At 44.5% G+C, this 17,449-nt stretch overlaps 1 protein-coding gene across 6 annotated transcripts in view; it reads left to right on the top strand.

Annotated features, from left to right (window-relative positions):
• SH3TC2 (SH3 domain and tetratricopeptide repeats 2) overlaps positions 1-17,449 on the top strand; it is a 58,079-nt gene that overhangs the window by 12,135 nt on the left and 28,495 nt on the right. For 4 of the 6 annotated variants that reach the window (XM_079964764.1, XM_079964763.1, XM_079964768.1 and 1 more), the window contains 5 exons: positions 5,532-5,651; positions 11,532-11,636; positions 12,866-12,993; positions 15,020-15,125; positions 17,148-17,291. In XM_079964764.1, the coding sequence (XP_079820890.1) occupies positions 5,532-5,651; positions 11,532-11,636; positions 12,866-12,993; positions 15,020-15,125; positions 17,148-17,291 (603 nt within the window). Of the gene's footprint in view, positions 1-2,782; positions 2,872-5,531; positions 5,652-11,531; positions 11,637-12,865; positions 12,994-15,019; positions 15,126-17,147; positions 17,292-17,449 lie in introns of those variants that run through there. The other 2 variants (XM_079964766.1, XM_079964765.1) reach the window with 1 other exon arrangement.

Raw genomic sequence — 17,449 nt, forward strand, 5'->3', positions numbered from 1 at the left:
ATCCCTCCCTGGCCTTGCTTCATGCCTGACTGGAATATGCCCTTGAATTCTGATAATGCCTCTTGCTTGGCTGAGTGGAAGACAGAGGGAGGTGCAAGCAGACCCTCTTTGACCAGGCCTTTGGTTGATTGACATTCAATGCCCTTTTAAAATGCATTGTGAAAGAGGGGCATGATTGGGTTGTCTTTGTTTTTATTATGTATTTAGTGTTTTTATTTTTTATATATTGTGATTTTATGTTGTGAACCGCCCTGAGATTTACGGGCATATGGCGGTATACAAATTTAATTATGAATGTTAATAATAATAGTGCTGTTCCAAGGTACATTTTTTGCTCAGTCTACTTTGGCCTGTGTCCCCACCCACCACTGGTATGTGGCACTTGGATGGCTGCCTGTAAGGGGAGGTGGCCCTTGGGTGTGTGGCATGGAGAGAGTTCTATGGGCCACATAGCCACACCTGGAGGGCCATATTCCCCCCTCCCCCAGCCTGAGGTTCCCCATTCCTGCTTTATAAGGATAGGTGCTTGCTTATAAACAGTGGTGCTAAGGGTTATAAAATGTCCAATAAGAAACAATGCATTCCATTGGGGAGGACCTGAGGTAAAGGTAAAAGGCAAAGGTCCCCTGGGTGGTTAAGCCCAGTCAAAGGCGACTATGGGGTTGCGGCGCTCATCTCACTTTCAGGCCAAGGGAGCCGGCGTTTGTCCATAGACAGCTGTCCGGGTCATGTGGCCAGCATGACTAAACCACTTCTGGTGCAACAGAACACTGTGACAGAAGCCGCTGAGTGCACAGAAACGCCGTTTACCTTCCTGCCACAGCGGTACCTATTTATCTACTCACACTGGTATGCTTTGGAACTGCTAGGTTGGCAGGAGCTGGGCCAGAGCAATGGGAGCTCATCCTATTGCACGGATTTGAACTGCCAACCTTCTGATGAGCAAGCCCAAGAGGCTCAGTGGTTTAGACCACAGCACCACCCGCTCCCAAGAGGAGGACCTGACCATTCATGTAGAGGTGTGCAGCTTATTCTGGATGGGATTGCAGTCCCCTTGAATCCACAGATCTGCCACATGGGGATGCTGCAGGAGCCACCACTCCCAGTTGTCCAGGCGTAGGTAGACAGTGGTGACTTTGACCAATTTCACCTATTATGCCAACTGCACCCATTATTGGATAAGTCACATCTGGCTCCCGTGATTCATGTCCTCTTCTCCACCAAGTTGGGCTAGTGTGTCATGCGCTTTGTGTGGGGCTGACCTTGAAGACAGTCAGGTAGCTTTGGTTTCCCAAGAATGTAGCTGCTAGGGTGTTACCTGGAGCCAAGAGAATGGACCTTTTTCACCCATCATCTACCACCTGCATTGAGTTCCAAGTGGGCAGGGACTGAGATTTGTAAAGAACTGTCCCATTTCATCTAAGTCCACACAAGAACTCTACAAAAGAGGCTCTTGTTGCTGGATATACAGTGGGTACTCATGAAGGATGGAGTCTTTTTTATTGTAGAAGCCAAGTTCAGGAGGAGCCTCCAAACAGGGACACACTTGTCCCTGCCACTCTTGTTATTTTCAGTAAAAGTGCCCTTTTGAGACTGGTTTCTATCCACCTCTTTCCATCACTTCATTTATGCTGCATGAGCTATGCTGTTTTATACAGTGGTACCTTGGGTTACATACGCTTCAGGTTACATATGCTTCAGGTTACAGACTCCGCTAACCCAGAAATAGTACCTCGGGTTAAGAAATAGTACCGTGGGTTAAGAACTTTGCTTCAGGATGAGAACAGAAATCATGCTCCGGCGGTGCGGCGGCAGCAGGAGGCCCCATTAGCTAAAGTGGTGCTTCAGGTTAAGAACAGTTTCAGGTTAAGAATGGATCTCTGGAACGAATCAAGTACTTAACCCGAGGTATCACTGTATTACTTTTATTATATGCTGCTTTGGGTATATGATACATACAAAAGCGGGGTATAAATGATAGCAATGATAAAAGTTTTACTTGGAGCAGAGCCACTGAAATTAATGAACACAGTTAAGTTAGGTTGATTGATTTCAACAGGTCTGGTCTGAGTTCAACATTTTGAATTCTACCCTTTTCAATGTAAAATTCTCATTCTCCTATTGATTGAAACGAGCGGGTTTGTGATACAGTGTCATGGGGAACAATAGCTTGGATTATGTATTTTGGTTGCTAGAGAAGAGAAAATGGAGCGCAGGTTGTAGGAGCACTAATGAGAAAAACTCTGACAGTGAAAAGGTTTAGGATGATCAGTTTCTGTTGCAGTTCTTGGCCTGCTGTTTTCCTTTAAAGAGCAGGAGCAGATCACCTCCTGAAAATTATATCAGTTAAGATTTGCAGAGGATTTGATTTGCATAAGTAGTGCACCTCATTTGCATAACTCACAAATTATGCCATGCAGATGTGTGGGCTTTTCATGCCTGTCCTTAAGGAGGACCCAAACCAGCCTTTCAAGAGACATCTGGATTTTTCTTCACCACCCACCAAAGCTCAGAATGCCAGGAATGTACTGCCTGGCATTTGAGATACAATCTGAAGCGGCATGGAGGGGCGACAAACTAGTGGAGCAGGGGAGAGTTGAGGCTGGCTCGGTGCTGCCTCTTGGGACACATGCCCAGCCACACCTCCCACCTTCCAAATGCAGGGTGGCCATCAAAAGATGCATTGTGCATTGAGAGGCTTTTTCTCCAATGATTTAACAAGAGTACTTTTGATGTGGTGGATTGCATTGGTCTTGTCCCGGGTCTGCTAGGAAGGATAAACTGCTGGCCTTGGGGCTGCATGGGCTGGTGGACACATGGGCTGCTGCTTTGGTGCCCCTTTCCAGAGGAAATTTTCACTGTGGTCCACAGGTGAGTTGCTCACAGCCTCCTTCTGTATTTGCCCTTTAGCCTTCTGTGGTATAACTCTGCAGGAGCCGTCAATCAGCACAGCAGAATAAGATCGAACAGGGTCTGTCAACCTAGCAACCGCTTCTTTGCTCTCAGCACTATCACCAGTGGTTGAGGGGGTAGAAGCACCCTATAAACAGGGTGGTGTATCTAGGCTGCAAGCCTAATCAAAATTACCTGGGAGTAAACCCTCAGTGAGTTCAAGAGGATTTACTTTTGAGCAGGCATGATTAGAATTGTGTTGTTAATTCAGTTTATGTCTGCAGTACTGGATTCTTACAGCTTCCCTCATGGAAAATATGTTGCATGCTCCAATTCCATCTTTCCTACTTCCAGCCATCAACAGATCATAATCTAGTTTGCAGATAACTACTGCATTCTAATATCTATCTATCTATCTATCTATCTATCTATCTATCTATCTATCTATCTATCATTTATCATTTATCTCTCTATCTGATTTAATTCCTTTTATGGCTAACAACTCACAAGCAGAAGAATCTAGTTTTGTTGTATTGTGAGAAGAAATGGTGGTCGAGGATGATGCATGAGAGATATTTTTGGGTTTCCCTGTCTCTCTCTCTACACCAGACACACTTCTGTAAACCTCTTAATATGCTCCTCCCTTGCTTTAGCCCACATTTTGTCCAAATGAAAAAATGCCAACTTCCTGATCTTTTCTCCATGAAGATGATGTTCTTCTGGTTGTTTTCATTAACCATTGGCTGCATCTTTCCTACAGCTCTACTCTGCAATATCCTTATTTATATGGGATGAACAAACCACATACAGTATTCCATTTGCAGTTACCCTGTAGGTTTATACAATGACATTATGATATGTGCCATTTTATTTACCTCTTCTACATCATTCCCAACACAGATTTTCTTGTTTTCATGGCTGTTATCTAGGCTGTCATGGTTGTGTCTCGATGTGGGGAAATTTATTTCTGTCCTCCACTTGACTAAGGGAGGTTCACGGTGATATACTGAGAAATCCTTGGGCAGTGATTTTTGGCCTAGCTTTAATAAAAGCTGAATATGTGAGTCAGATAATTAACAGTCCTGACTGGAGAACAATAAAGATACTGGCATGTATCCAACACCGTGTGTGCAGAGTTCCACTTGTGCAACTGGAATTGCCCCTGCTCTCCCTCTGTGTCTTCAAAATCTGCTCTTTGTGGAGGGGGGGGGGAAGGGTTCCTCCAATCCCCTGGAGCAGATTTTGAGGGTGCATGCAGGGCTGAAAGGGAGAGGATGGGAAAATGCTGCTGCTTAAGCAGAAATCTGCTACGCTGGTAGAACAGCACTGGATATGCCCCACCATATTTTTTTAATCCCTATGTAATGTTTTCTGTTTTGGATGGAGCATGGTGTGTGAGTTAATTATTTTAATTTGTGATTTTGAATGGAATTCAGCTGCAGGTACAATTCAGTGTGCCTTCTTCTGTCTTCTGTTTCCCCTTAAGCAACAGGGAAAGGTTTAGATTAGATTATGGTTCAAATTAAGACTGGTTCACATGTCCACATTCATCACTCAGTGACTACAGTACTTGGAGCCACTTCTGACCCTGCCTTTCTTCTTCTTCTTCTTCTTCTTCTTCTTCTTCTTCTTCTTCTTCTTCTTCTTATTTCGTTTATACCCCAACTTTTCACTTGATGAAACTCAAGACAGCTGTCATATAAAAATGAGAACTGCTAAAAACATAGGGGGAAAGCCATTAAAAACAATTAGAAGTAAAACTATCTATTATCTCAATTAAAACCATACAAATAAGTACAACAGAAGCTTTGGCTTTTTCTGATGCCACTCAATAGAGCATCAGATGCCTGGGGTCATGTGGCAGGTATCTATGGCACAAGTGCATAGAACCAACCCCTAGCCTTGGATATAAGGAAGAAGGCAGGCAGGCAGGCAGGCAGCAGCTGACTGAAGGCGGACTGAGGCTGGTGGGGCACAGTGCCCCATTTGCCGTAATGAACCAGTGCCCACTGGATGGAACTTCTGTGTCACCTCAAAAATATACTTTTTACGGTAGAGTCCACTCATACAACCAGCTGCAAATCATCAAGCACAAGGGTTATCAAGTGTAAAGTACCAGAGTGGCGCAGGATTGTGTGAACCTGCCCTAAGGCTGATGATGTCAGACTGAAGCAGTAGAATCTACTCCCTCCATCTTTCCTCCACAGTCACTGCCAGTTTTAATTGGTAGTATACTCAAGCAATGAACAGAGACCACAATGCTCTGGGATTCTCACAAGAAGCTGTCACAAAATCTTGTTTTGATTGCTGTGTGACTGACTCCTGATAGTTGATACTAACTGTGAAAGTAGTTTCGGTTCATCTGTCTAAGCAGAAGTAGTTCCTCCTTTAAAAGACTGTTGGGACTAAAATAAATAGCTAAGAAATTGTGGTTAAGAGAAATGGCTTCAGCCAGCTCTGTTGCAAATGTTGCACGAGAAAGGGAGAGAAAAGGTCCTATCCATTGTGACGGCAAAGGGTTAATTTATTTGCTGTCGTCATCTTGGGTGCATGGGAGTAAGACTCTTGGGGAGCTCTGCAATCAGCAATATCTTTTTATCCTGCGTCTCATCTAATCTCTGGCTGCATGTGTTCCCCAGGTGAAGAGGCATCCTCTTGTTCATCCGATCAACCTGTGTGCCTGGCCAGTTGGTCCAGTCTGCACCAGTACACAGCTGAACCCCCAGAAAGATGGTTCAAAGAGGGGAAGATGGCATCAGGTACTGTTGAAACAACAACAACAACACTTTCTTCTTCCTTCCAGAAGTGTGTGTGTGTGTGTGTACTTCTGTATTGCAGTGAAGCCTGGACTGCCCCAGCAGTATTTTCCTGTAAAATGAGTCTGAAGGACTAGCTCAGAGGTGGCCTGGTTATGTTTTGAGAATGGCTAAGGCACATGGGGACATAGATACTAGCACTAGATGTGTTCTGTTTCATGGCTATGTCTATGTATGTAACTCTGGCCTGTGTTTATTGATGCCTGTTGTGTGTTAGAATGATGAGAAATGCTATGGCCCTGTGTTAAATTGCATTTTAGAGCCATTTCATAGTTTACATGGAAAATTTGTTTCACTCTGGCTATACCAGCTTTACCCTAGCATTTTCCAGAGTAAGCACATCAAGCGTGAAAGGCAGATCCACATCCTTAAATATCTGTGGGTGTGTTCTGGGAGTCCTGATTTGCCACAGCTTTCCAGTATGTATTCTCCTGCCTACAGCAGCAAAGCCTGGTTTGTTGTGGGAAATGCTGGTGTTATGTTGGTGAAACCCTGACAGATGTGGTTTACACTCCTCACATGAACTCTGTTGTAGACATAGAGCAGTATTCCATCCATTCTGCCTTTTTAAGCGAAGGGACCTAATTCATACATCCTGTATAAGGCCCTTCGGCACTTGCCATTTACAGTTTCATAGGAGCCAATCCAGTTCTTTCAGAAAAGCTGGGTTTTGCATTAGAAGAAAAAGCTTTAATTATGCTGTTCCAAAATACTAGCTGAATAAGGACACTGCCATGCGGCAGCATAACAAAAAATCCGAAAACCCCCCGGCAACTATACCACTATAAACGATAAGTGCAGAAAGGCCCTAATACTTATCCTTTGGATTTTGTACTTCTTAGAACTTTGCAATATAAGTAACGGTAAAGGGACCCCTGACCATTAGGTCCAGTTGTGGCCGACTCTGGGGTTGTGGCACTCATCTCGCTTTATTGTCCGAGGGAGCCGGCGTGCAGCTTCCAGGTCATGTGGCCAGCATAACTAAGCCGCTTCTGGGGAACCAGAGCAGCACACGGAAATGCCGTTTACCTTCCCACCGGAGCGGTGCCTATTTATCTACTTGCACTTTGACATGCTTTCAAACTGCTAGGTTGGCAGGAGCTGCGACTGAGCAACGGGAGCTCACCCCGTCGCGGGGATTCGAACTGCCGATCTTCTGATCGGCAAGTCCTAGGCTCTGTGGTTTAACCCACAGCACCACCCACGTCCCTTACAATATAAACATTGACTCAAAAAAGTACCAAAATGTGTAAACAAATGAACACCATATTTTAAGGTAAAATGCATTTACCTTAAAATACTGAGATAAAATATTGTTTAAATAGTGTTTTCATATAAAACATGTACAGTGCTACCTCGTGTTATGTACCATCCCCCTTATGAATGCTGCGGGTTACGCGCTCCGCTAACCCAGAAATTGATGCTCCTTGTTGTGACTTTTGCCCTGGGATGCGAGCGGAAATAGCGCTCTGGCAGTGCAGTAGCAGCGGGAGGCACCATTAGAGAAAGCGTGTCTCATGTTACGAACAGACCTCCGGAACGGATTACGTATGTAACACGAGGTACCACTGTATTTAAATATGAATTATTATTATTATTAAATCACAGATTATCGTGGAAAGGGAGCAGAATCAACTTATGATTGAACAAATGTGCATATTGACATGGAATGTCCTAGGCAGTTCAGTGTGGCTTGTCATTTTATCTTTGATCCATCCAGGCCTTTTTCTAGACGGTGGCATGGGGATGGCAGGTTAAGTAACTGAACTGGCACTGGTAGGATGTAGCTTGCTAGATATAATAATTTACCGGTTTCACGCTCTGCCATTGGGCCATTTCAGTTGCTTGGGCAAATCTCCCATGCTGTTTTTACCCAGCTGTCAAAAGCAGACATGATGGCTCTGCTCTGAAACTCTCCAAAGCAAAGCAAAAAGCCTGCTAAATGAGCATCTACAGAGCTATATTTCCCCTGCTTGTAGCTGTAATATGGTTTACAGTTCCACATAAAATCAATTCACAGTTTGTTTTAGAGACTAGCAAAGCTGACAATGGAGCGGCACTGTTTAGTGAGCCTACTTATAAAAACATGCCATTGTTTGCAGCCCATATTTCCTGGCACACAGATCAAGTCCTGTCTAACCACTGACAAGACCCAGGTTTTAAACTCCTATTAGGCTTCCACAGCTTGAGAAGAGCTTGCTGGCTTTGGTTTTTTTTAAAAAACAACAACACATGAGCCTCCAGAATCATTAACTTAATTGCTGCCTAAATTTCCTGATTCTAGGAGTTTTATGACTATGTGTAATGATGTGTGGCATTTAATGAGCCTGGCTAGATTTTTCAGTTTGCAGCAGTTATAGGAAATCTCCATTTCCCCCAGAAAATTGATGAGCAAACACTTATGCAAATCAACTCTCTTCCTCCAAGGAGTAACTAGGCGGCTCTTTCCCCCACAGGGTTGGTTTCTACAAAATCCCAGTTGCTGCTCAAAGCAAGAACAGGAATCCATGGAGGTTCAGGGAGGCTACTGAGATAGTGATCTGCTGTTATAGAAACATTTCTGTAGTGCTTGTAGTTATAAGCAAAGATCGCAGGAATCATTCTCTCGCTCTTGCGTTGGCATCATGCTTACTCTTCCAAATGTGGCCTATCTTTTCATTTATTGAAAACATTTTAATCCCCACCTCTGTTCTTTGATTAAGGTGCCTTACAAGGAGCCTGTCGTAAAAGATGAAAGAAAAACAAAAACAAGCAAGCAGCCATTAAAACAAATAAAAATAGCAGCAGCAAACATCACCACTCTCTCTTAGCAGCTCCACATGGGGCCATCTTTTGTGCTCATAGCCTATGCAGCTTCCAAAAGATTGCCTAAACCAGCCTCTGTCATCCTGGTACCCTTTGGACTACAACTCCCATCAACTCCAGCCAGCGCCGGGTTGATGTTCGAACCCATGACCTTGAGCATGAGACTCTTAATCTCAGGGTTGTGGGTTCAAACCCCACATTGGGAAAAAGATTCCTGCATTTCCGGGGGTTGGATTAGGTGAGCCTTGTCCTCCCTTTCAGCTGTACAATTCTATGAATCAGGGTTTTTTAATGGTCTCAAAACACATATTTAATGGACTTTGTGGAACAGGCAGTAAATAAATAAATAAATAAATAAATAAATGTTAAAAATAATAATTTATGGTTGCAGTCCTGTACTCAATGGAAGGACATCCCAGGGATAATAGGACAGAGTGGAACTCCTCAGGCAGAGAAGGAAATCTGCCCTGGGAAGCCTCACAGTTGCAGATACAGATACAGTGCTCCATTAGTGGTAACGAAAAAAGTCCACTCATTCTCCAACACACAGGAAGGGAGGAACTCTGGAGGCAGCTTTCAAATACATTGTGGGTTACATGTGTGGCCTCTTAACAAGTTTTTAACTTTCCTTTTAACAGGTCCAAGTTCTTTCTTAATTTCAATAATTCACAGCCCTCCACCCACTCCATCTCCAGAACATTCAAGGTGGCCATTCTTTGTGTGTGTGTGTGTGTGTGTGTGTGTGTATGTGTGTGTGTTTTAAAGCCAGTTAAAATAACACATCGTTTATCCCCCAGAGCATTACAACAGTCCAATCTAAGGGTGCAGCATGCCAGCCCTTGCTAAGCGATCACCAATATATTCTGTTTTTAAAAATATTCTGTGGGAACTGTTTCCTCCCCACTCAGACCAGATAGCCTGGCCCATCAGTAGTAGTCCTTCCTTTCGGACATCCATCTGGATGTACCAGATCTGTGACTTTCAAATTCATGAGCAGAAAAGATATGTAAGTCAGGGCTGGAGCCTCTGAGTCCAGTAGCAACACACCTGGTAGGGTGGAGCTGAGGAGCCTGCTTTTTCACTGTTACTTCTGTGAAAAGCACTGCGGGGTGGTGAGGTCAAGCCCACAAGGATGCACTGGCAGGACCACTGCCACCAGTCTTGCAGTCCCAGCCTTGACACCACCCTGTTCAGGTAAGTGGCCACAGCGATGCTGTTTTGAGGGTGGCTCTGTGACTCTTCCCTACCACATGGGCTGCTCCTGTTTGAGTCAGTGCCAGGAACAAAAGGAAATGGTGGTGGTCCTTTGGTGAGAGATTTCCCATTCGGGGAAGTCACTAGCAGAGGACAGGAAATGTTTGGGTTGTGTGAAATTTAGGTCCACCCTCCAACTGGAAAGGTCTTTGTAGGGATATCGCGGAGTGGGGAGTGGGGAGTGGGGAGTGGGGTCCGGAGGGAGCACACTTCCCCACCAGCAGGCAGCCACGGTCGGCCTGCACGCATGACCTTGGGGTGCAGGGAACCCCCCCCCCCCGACAAGCCACAGCCGTCTGTACATCGTTCCACCCATGTCTGACCTTTTGCGGTCTCAGAGTCAGCGGTGTCCTGTCTGTAAGTTTTTCCCTGAGACCTTTTGTCTCCTACGTCATACACTGTGCAAGGGGAAAATGATGCTGTGGAACAGGTTCCAAAATAGCTTTGTACCACCCCACGATTTCGGGACGGAAGATGTGTAAAGGTCACAGCCCAAAAAGTATTTGCCTGGCTTGCATATTTGTCTCAATAAAAGGAGGCTCCACAGGAATGGTGGTAGCTCGCTCGCTCACTACAGCCCACCTGTGCGCAGCTCCCATTATGATCAACACCTGTCTTGGGCCTTCACTTCAGTCTTAAGTAGCAAGGCTTGGGAAGACTTCTGTTTGGGACTGCAGAAAAACTGCTGCCACTCATACTGAAGTCCCTGGGGTATTATATATTGCTGTATCCCCTTTCACAATGCCTGTAGTTTACCAGCTGTGGTCACATGAGCCCAATGGTGCACTTGAGGACTTCCCTTCATGCCCAACAAGCCTCCCCTCTTGTCATGAGGTGGTGACAGTGGTTACTTGAAAAGTACCCAGCTCTGAAGGAGGAAGTTGGGAGAGTAAAAAGGAGGGCATCACTTTTCATGACTCAAATCGGCTCCTGATCAGAAAGCAGAGGAACTGAGAGGGTAGGAGGGAAGGGAGAGAGATCTGGGAGGTGGAGGAAGAAAATGGAATGGCCACGTAGGAGAAAGGGGTCAGATGGGGTGGGGGAAGGGAGAAGATATACACTTTCCTTTTGGAATTGCACATTTTTTCCACAGTCTTCCCCCTCCCCATCAAATCACAGATCATATCTGCCTCCATTGACTGAAGTGTAAGAATCTGGTGCTTTCTTGTTCTGCTGTGGTGCAAAATCATGGATCTGAGGCACAAGTATCCCTTCAAAACTACCATTGACTAGAAGTTTACCTCTGGGCACACAGATGTTTTCTGCAGTTTGCTGGTGGTTTTGTTGTCATTCTATGCTAAAGTCATGAAACTCAATAGGAATCCATGCCTTGGGTAAATGGCAAGCAACAGATGTATAATTTATTTTTATCATGTACAGTGATGGAGTACTTTAATTTGATGTGTCTCTTTAGTGATCTCATGTAAAATAATGCAGATTCAATGATATGTTTTAATTCTACTGGATCTGACTTTTACCCTACTCTCCTGGAAAAACAAAGTGTGTGTGTGTGTGTGTGTGTGTGTGTGTGTGTATACACTTGAGCTTGTTTCCTGTCTGTCTGTCTGTCTGTCTGTCACGGTGGGTGGTGACGTGGTCCTGGGGAGAGAATCAGCCACAGGGGAAGGTACCCACAACACTCTTTCAACATTCCAAATATGCCCACAAGCCCAGAAAGGTTGGTGGCCTCCTGTATTATGCCCTTGCTTTCCCTCTTCTAAAAAAGTTGACAGTGGTCCTTCTGCCTACATGGTGACTTGTCAGGTAACCCCAGGGAACTGGATCCAGGAAGTCAGTCTGCACAAATAGGAGAGGGCACTCTGGAAACTGAGTCCGTGTCACTGGCTGTAGGGGAAGGGTTCCCAAATGGTAAGTGTTTGTCTAATTGCTGCCTTTTGTTTTTAACACCTGTAACTAATGAGCCAGCCCTCGAGATCATTTCTCTGGAGGAGATAATGACGTAGTTTGCATTGCATGACTTATTAGCAATGCAGAAGATTAAGAAGGAAAGGGAACAGAGTTTATAGCAGGCCAGTGTCTGTAATTCCAGGTGTCAATGCAGAAGACAGTATGAATGGGACAGTGATGCGCTATTGTCTGACCTGTACCACCCAACATCTTTCCAGGGGCTAACAGCATCCATAGATGGTGCATAATTCCATTTAGGTTTAAAGGGACACATTTCACTTACTGTAATTATAACAAAAACAACACAAAGTTTCCACTCTCAGACATATCCTCAGATAACCACCAATTCCCATGTGATAACTTATTATGAATTGGGTGTAAATTATTATTTTTTGCAACAACATTTAAATGAATATTCATTGAAAATGCTGCATGAATCCTGATGTGGGGTATTTATGAATGGGGAAGGTGAGCCAGAAGCTGCCAGGCACTCTTTTGGAATTCAGGACTTCAGTGAGGGTAAAACCACTTACTTTAGTTGCTGGCACTTTAACTGGTGGCGGTTTTTGTAGAAAGATGGAGTAACAAAGAAGTCTGGCTGGTCTCAACAAGACGGATAGTGATTCTCTTGGGGAACATAGCCAAGGTGACCCTTTGCCATTCAGAGCATGCTAGACTGGACCTGGCAAACATGTTGTTGCTGTGAGTTGACTTGTCTGTCCTACAACCCAGGAAGCATTTCAAGAAACAGCATCTTCCACAAGTGAATTAAACTGAATGCTTTAGTTCCAGTGAGTTCCAGTGAAAGATCGGGAGGAACAGTGCAATGTAAGCCCTGCCAGATCACCTCTTCTGACCTATCCTGAAGCCACATTGGCTGTTCCAGTGCTGAGCATCTCAGTTCACTCCTATTTTTCCCCCTGAAGACACCTGCTATTTGAGATGGGGAGCTTGTCTCCAAAAGCTGTAAACCCACCAGTCTAATCTGTGGAATCTAACAAGGTGTGATGGGGATTTTGATTACATATCTATAGATGATTGATCAAAACATTCAATCCCCCTTGATGCTCACTAATGCTCACAATTAGGCTAAAGTAGAGCTGGTCCATGCAGAATGCTGGACAAAGGTATTTAGTGTTTTATCTTCTTTAATTGCCTATCTCTCTTTCTCTCTCTTTTTAATTTTAAAGAGATTGCCCTCTCATTTTCTGTCAAGAGTCGCTCGGGACAGGGTCCCATTCCCCAGCTGCAGGAGACAGCCAGAAAGAAGCTGTGGGCCTTAGAAAATGACGACAAAGATGTCTGTGCTCTTTTCAAGGTAAAGTTGTTGCTGTTACTTCTTAAGCACTGCATGGGTAGAAAATTAGGAATCTGTCCTATGTCAAGTCAGGCCACTGTGCCATCTTGCTCAGTATTGTCTACTCTGATATCAGCAGCTCTCCCATGATCTCAAACTGAAGGGTCCTTCCCATGTCTGGTGTTTGAGATCTTTTAAATTGAAAATACCAAGGATTTTCACCTAGAATCTTCTGTGAGCAAAACATCTGCTCTAGTACTGAGCTATGCTTTTGTTTATGCCTGCATAAAGCAGTCAGAGGTGAATTGCCAGCTTTTATTATCCCTGCCACGCCTGTCACTGTAACTAGGTGACAGTGTGACGGCATTGAGTGTTGGCATCACGGCTGTCAACAAAGCTCTTGGATCTGTAGTTGCAAAAAGAACAATCAGTCCCCCGCCTGGGCAACATATAGCTCAATATGGTTAGAATGATCCTATCAAAGGAAAAGGTTTGGAGCCCACAGATTCCCTTTATCCCTTCAATCACACTCATAATCATATTCATAATTATTTTCGTATTCACATCTGTGTAACTATCCCTGCTCCAAAGTGACTGGACACTTCAAGTTTTTATAACTACAAAACTTGCCACTCAAATAATGTTGACAAATGTACCCAAGAAATGTTGTATGTTTTTTTATCATTCATTCATGGATTTTTTTAATGCTTTTTTCTTTCCTTCTTTTATTCCTCCTTTTTTGGTTTCTTCTTCTTGTTGTTCTTGTTGATAACTATAATAATACAATATCTCAATCAGAAATATTTCATTTTGCTGTTTATTTTCCAAATTGAGATTATATAAATGCCACACATTTTCAAATTATTAAAACTGAATGAAAGGTTATTTAAAACTCAGAAAGCTTTTTTTAAATTAAAAAATCCCCACCATTATTTAAATTCCCCACCATTTTTAAATTCCTCTGCACATTATTTGCAATAACATCTTTATTCAAAAGAGCTCAGGGCAGTAAACACCCAATTTCTGCTTTAAAACCTTCAAGGAAGGAGAGTCCGCAACCTCCCAAGGGAGACCGTTCCACTGTCAAACAGTTCTTACTGTCACAAAGTTATTTGTGACATTTAGTTGGAATCTCCTTTCTTGTAACTTGAAGCCATTGGTTTGAGTCCTATCCTCCAGAGCAGGAGAAAACAAGTTTGCTCTATCTTACATGTGACAGCCCTTGATATATTTGAAGTTGGTGATCATATCTCCTCTCAGTCACCTCTTCTCCAGGCTAAACATGCCCAGCTCCCTGAACCGTTCCTCATAGGCTTGGTTTCCAGACCCTTGATCATCTTGGTTGCCCTCCTCTGTACATGTTCCAGCTTGTCAAGATCCTTCTTGAATTGTGGTGCCCAGAACTGGACACAGTATTCCAGGTGACACTATACTTCTGCTGATGCAGCCTAGAATAGCATCAACTTTTTTTTACTGCTTCATCACACTGTTGGCTCATGTCAGTAGCTAATCTGCCTCTATGTAGGGCAGGGTTGTATTGTCTTTCTGTAGTCATGACCCTTAATCTACAATCCAAATTTCAAATGCCATTGTTGGAAGAAGAAGAAGAAGAAGAAGAAGAAGAAACGACACAGAATACAGTGGTGCCTCGCAAGACGAAAAGAATCCGTTCCGCGATTCTCTTCGTCTAGTGGTTTTTTCGTCTTGCGAAGCAAGCCCATTGACGGCTTAGTGGATTAGCGCTATTAGCGGCTTTTAGCGGCTTTTAGCGGCTTTTAGCGGCTTAGCGGATCAGCTGATAAGCGGCTTAGCGGCTTAGAAAAAGGGGGGGAAAGGAAAAAAAAGTCGGAAAAACTCGCAAGACATTTCGTCTTGAGAAGCAAGCCCATAGGGAAATTCGTTTTGCAAAGCGCCTCCAAAACGGAAAACCCTTTCGTCTAGCGGGTTTTCCGTCTTGCGAGGCGTTCGTCTTGCGGGGCACCACTGTATAGCACATGTTCATTCACAACAAAATTCCCATGGTCTTTCCTGCTTTCCTTTTTTGCAGGAGCTGTCAGCCCGGCTGGTTTGTATCCAGGCACAGGACAGTCGCTTTCTACTCTCTTTCAGGACCATTGAAGAAATCTGGAAGTTTTCAACATACTTAGCACTCGGTAGATCACATGGAACTGAGGGGAGACTGGCTTTCCACCAGGAGAGCTTGAGGGTGGGATGTGGGGATCATTATATAAGTTGCTGTGGGCAGGACTAGACTCTTAAGATATGAGAGAAAGAAAGCTTCAGCCTCTGTGTCTCTTTTCAGTATTTACCGTATTTTTCGCTCTATAACACGCATCTGACCATAACACGCACGTAGTTTTTAGAGAAGGAAAAGAAGAAAAAAATATTCTGAACGAAACAGTGGGTGCATGATTTTTATGGTTCATGCTGTGGCCACAGACATGTGATCTGATGGTGAGTTTGGGGTAGCCCAGTGCAAAAATCCTGAGGATCCATGTGGATCCGTGCTTTGTAACCACGTTTTAAGTGGGGAGGGAAGGAAAAGCACTCAAGGGACAAGGAGCACGCGTGGAGAAGGAGCTTTTTGGCGAGCTGAGCGGGGAGGAGGGAGGGAAAGAGCACTGTTGCTTTAAAGGTATACTTAAGGTACTTGCCCTGTGCCTGGGTTTTTTTCCATTTAACAGTTTGCAGCCTTTTCCTTCTGCTCCTTGTTTTGAGGCAGAATAGATTTGAGCAAGTGAGGAGGACTTGGATTGCAGGGGATTCACCATTAGCTGTGTAAAAGCGCTCCTCCCTGTAGCCTGAATGATAAGCAGCCACCAGCAGCAATAGAGTGGAGCACAAAAAAGCGGTAGGGGCACTAGGACCCAGACAATGCTCGAATCTATCCTGCCTGAAAACAAGCTGCTCCCTCCCAGCAGATCAGCTGAGACGCGGGGATTTGCGAAGTTTCCCCCTCTCCCTCATCCCCAGCCTTTTTTTTTTAACTTCCTGGTTTTCACTGCGTGGCTCAGAGCTCGAGGTTGGTTTTATTTTGCTGCTGGTTGCTTAAATTTTATCTTTCCTGCCATCCCTCTGCAGCCTCATTGCTCTGTTTAGAGAACGCACGGACCTTTGCTAGCGTCTGTCCCTCCTCCCGTGTAAGCGGCTGCTGCCCGCTTTGCTGCCATGGCTCTCCTTCCCTCCCTCCTCCCCGGCTCCAGGTCGCTTTAAAGCAAGCAAAGCAAGAGCCTCCTAGAGTGTGTAAGCGGCTCCCGCTTTGCTTGACTGACGGCAGCCACGGCTCCGATCCGTGCATTCGCTCCTTAACACGCACAGGCATTTTCCCTTACTTTCTAGGAGCAAAAAAGTGTGTGTTTTGGAGCGAAAACTACGGTATATTGAAAAAGGTCCAGTTTCACACACTGCTCTCCCTTTCCAACAAGGCAAGGCTGGGGTGGAATGAAATCCACTCTGATCTCTGATGATACCATGGCTCATAGTGTCAAATGAGACACTATAAGGAAGAGAGAAAGAGAAAGAAACAAGGCTGAAGTGGTTTCATCTCCATATATAAGAGGCAGTTTCAACCCTAGAAAGGTTGTAAAAGATCCATGCATAGTGAAGAGCTGGAAGGGAGGATCAGACAAGGGCACATGGGTCAAAATTGTGATGTTGTAAGCTTAGGAAAGTGAAATTAATTTGTTGATTAGCTAATTGATTGGTTATCGAACAAGAGAGAAGGGGGTGGCAGTGAGAAAAGGATGCACACATTGCATTTGCCCGTGGCCCCAGACACTACTGGGTTTGGCCCTCCCCACCCCAACAGGCAGCCTTTGACAAATTATCCCTAATGGAGTGTGGCCCTTGACAGAAAAACATTCCCTTCTTCTACATTATAGGATTTTTGTAAAAAGCTTATTGTGCTTTAAAGTTTTTGTTTTGTGGTTTTATTATTATTATTATTGGCTTATTTGATTTTTAACTACTTCTGAAACTTCCTACTGAGAGACGGCTTGTGTAAGTTTGAGAAATAAATAGAACATTTTCAGTTTGGCCCTGAGGCTGTGTGGCGTGGGCCTGAAGAATGACCGACATTCTGTGTCAAATGTTTTACCTGAGAAAACCACTGCTGCATGTTTGCTCTTGGAAGCCACATGATACGTTTGCATTCTTCCTTTTTTATTGTGGATCAGGCTATGTGGGCTGCTGTTTGGAGCATCTTCTCTTCACCCCTGAGTACTGGCTGAACTGTGCTCTGGTGGAGGACACCGAGATAACTGTTGCTCTAGACGAGGATCACATGGCCACCATGTACTTAGGTCTTCTGCTTCAGGAAGGTGAGAAATATGAAGCCAGCCTTACAGCTCCTCTCCAAATATCCCTTTAGGAGTATGTTTTGGATTCGTAACACTGCATATCTGTAAGGTGGGCCCTTAAGTGGGTTGCTCTGGACTTATGTTGACAGGAAAGGGAAGACCAGAGTGGGACCATGCAG

This window comes from Podarcis cretensis (assembly GCF_951804945.1).
Source record: "Podarcis cretensis genome assembly, chromosome: 2".
In the NCBI taxonomy this organism is placed as follows: domain Eukaryota; kingdom Metazoa; phylum Chordata; class Lepidosauria; order Squamata; family Lacertidae; genus Podarcis; species Podarcis cretensis.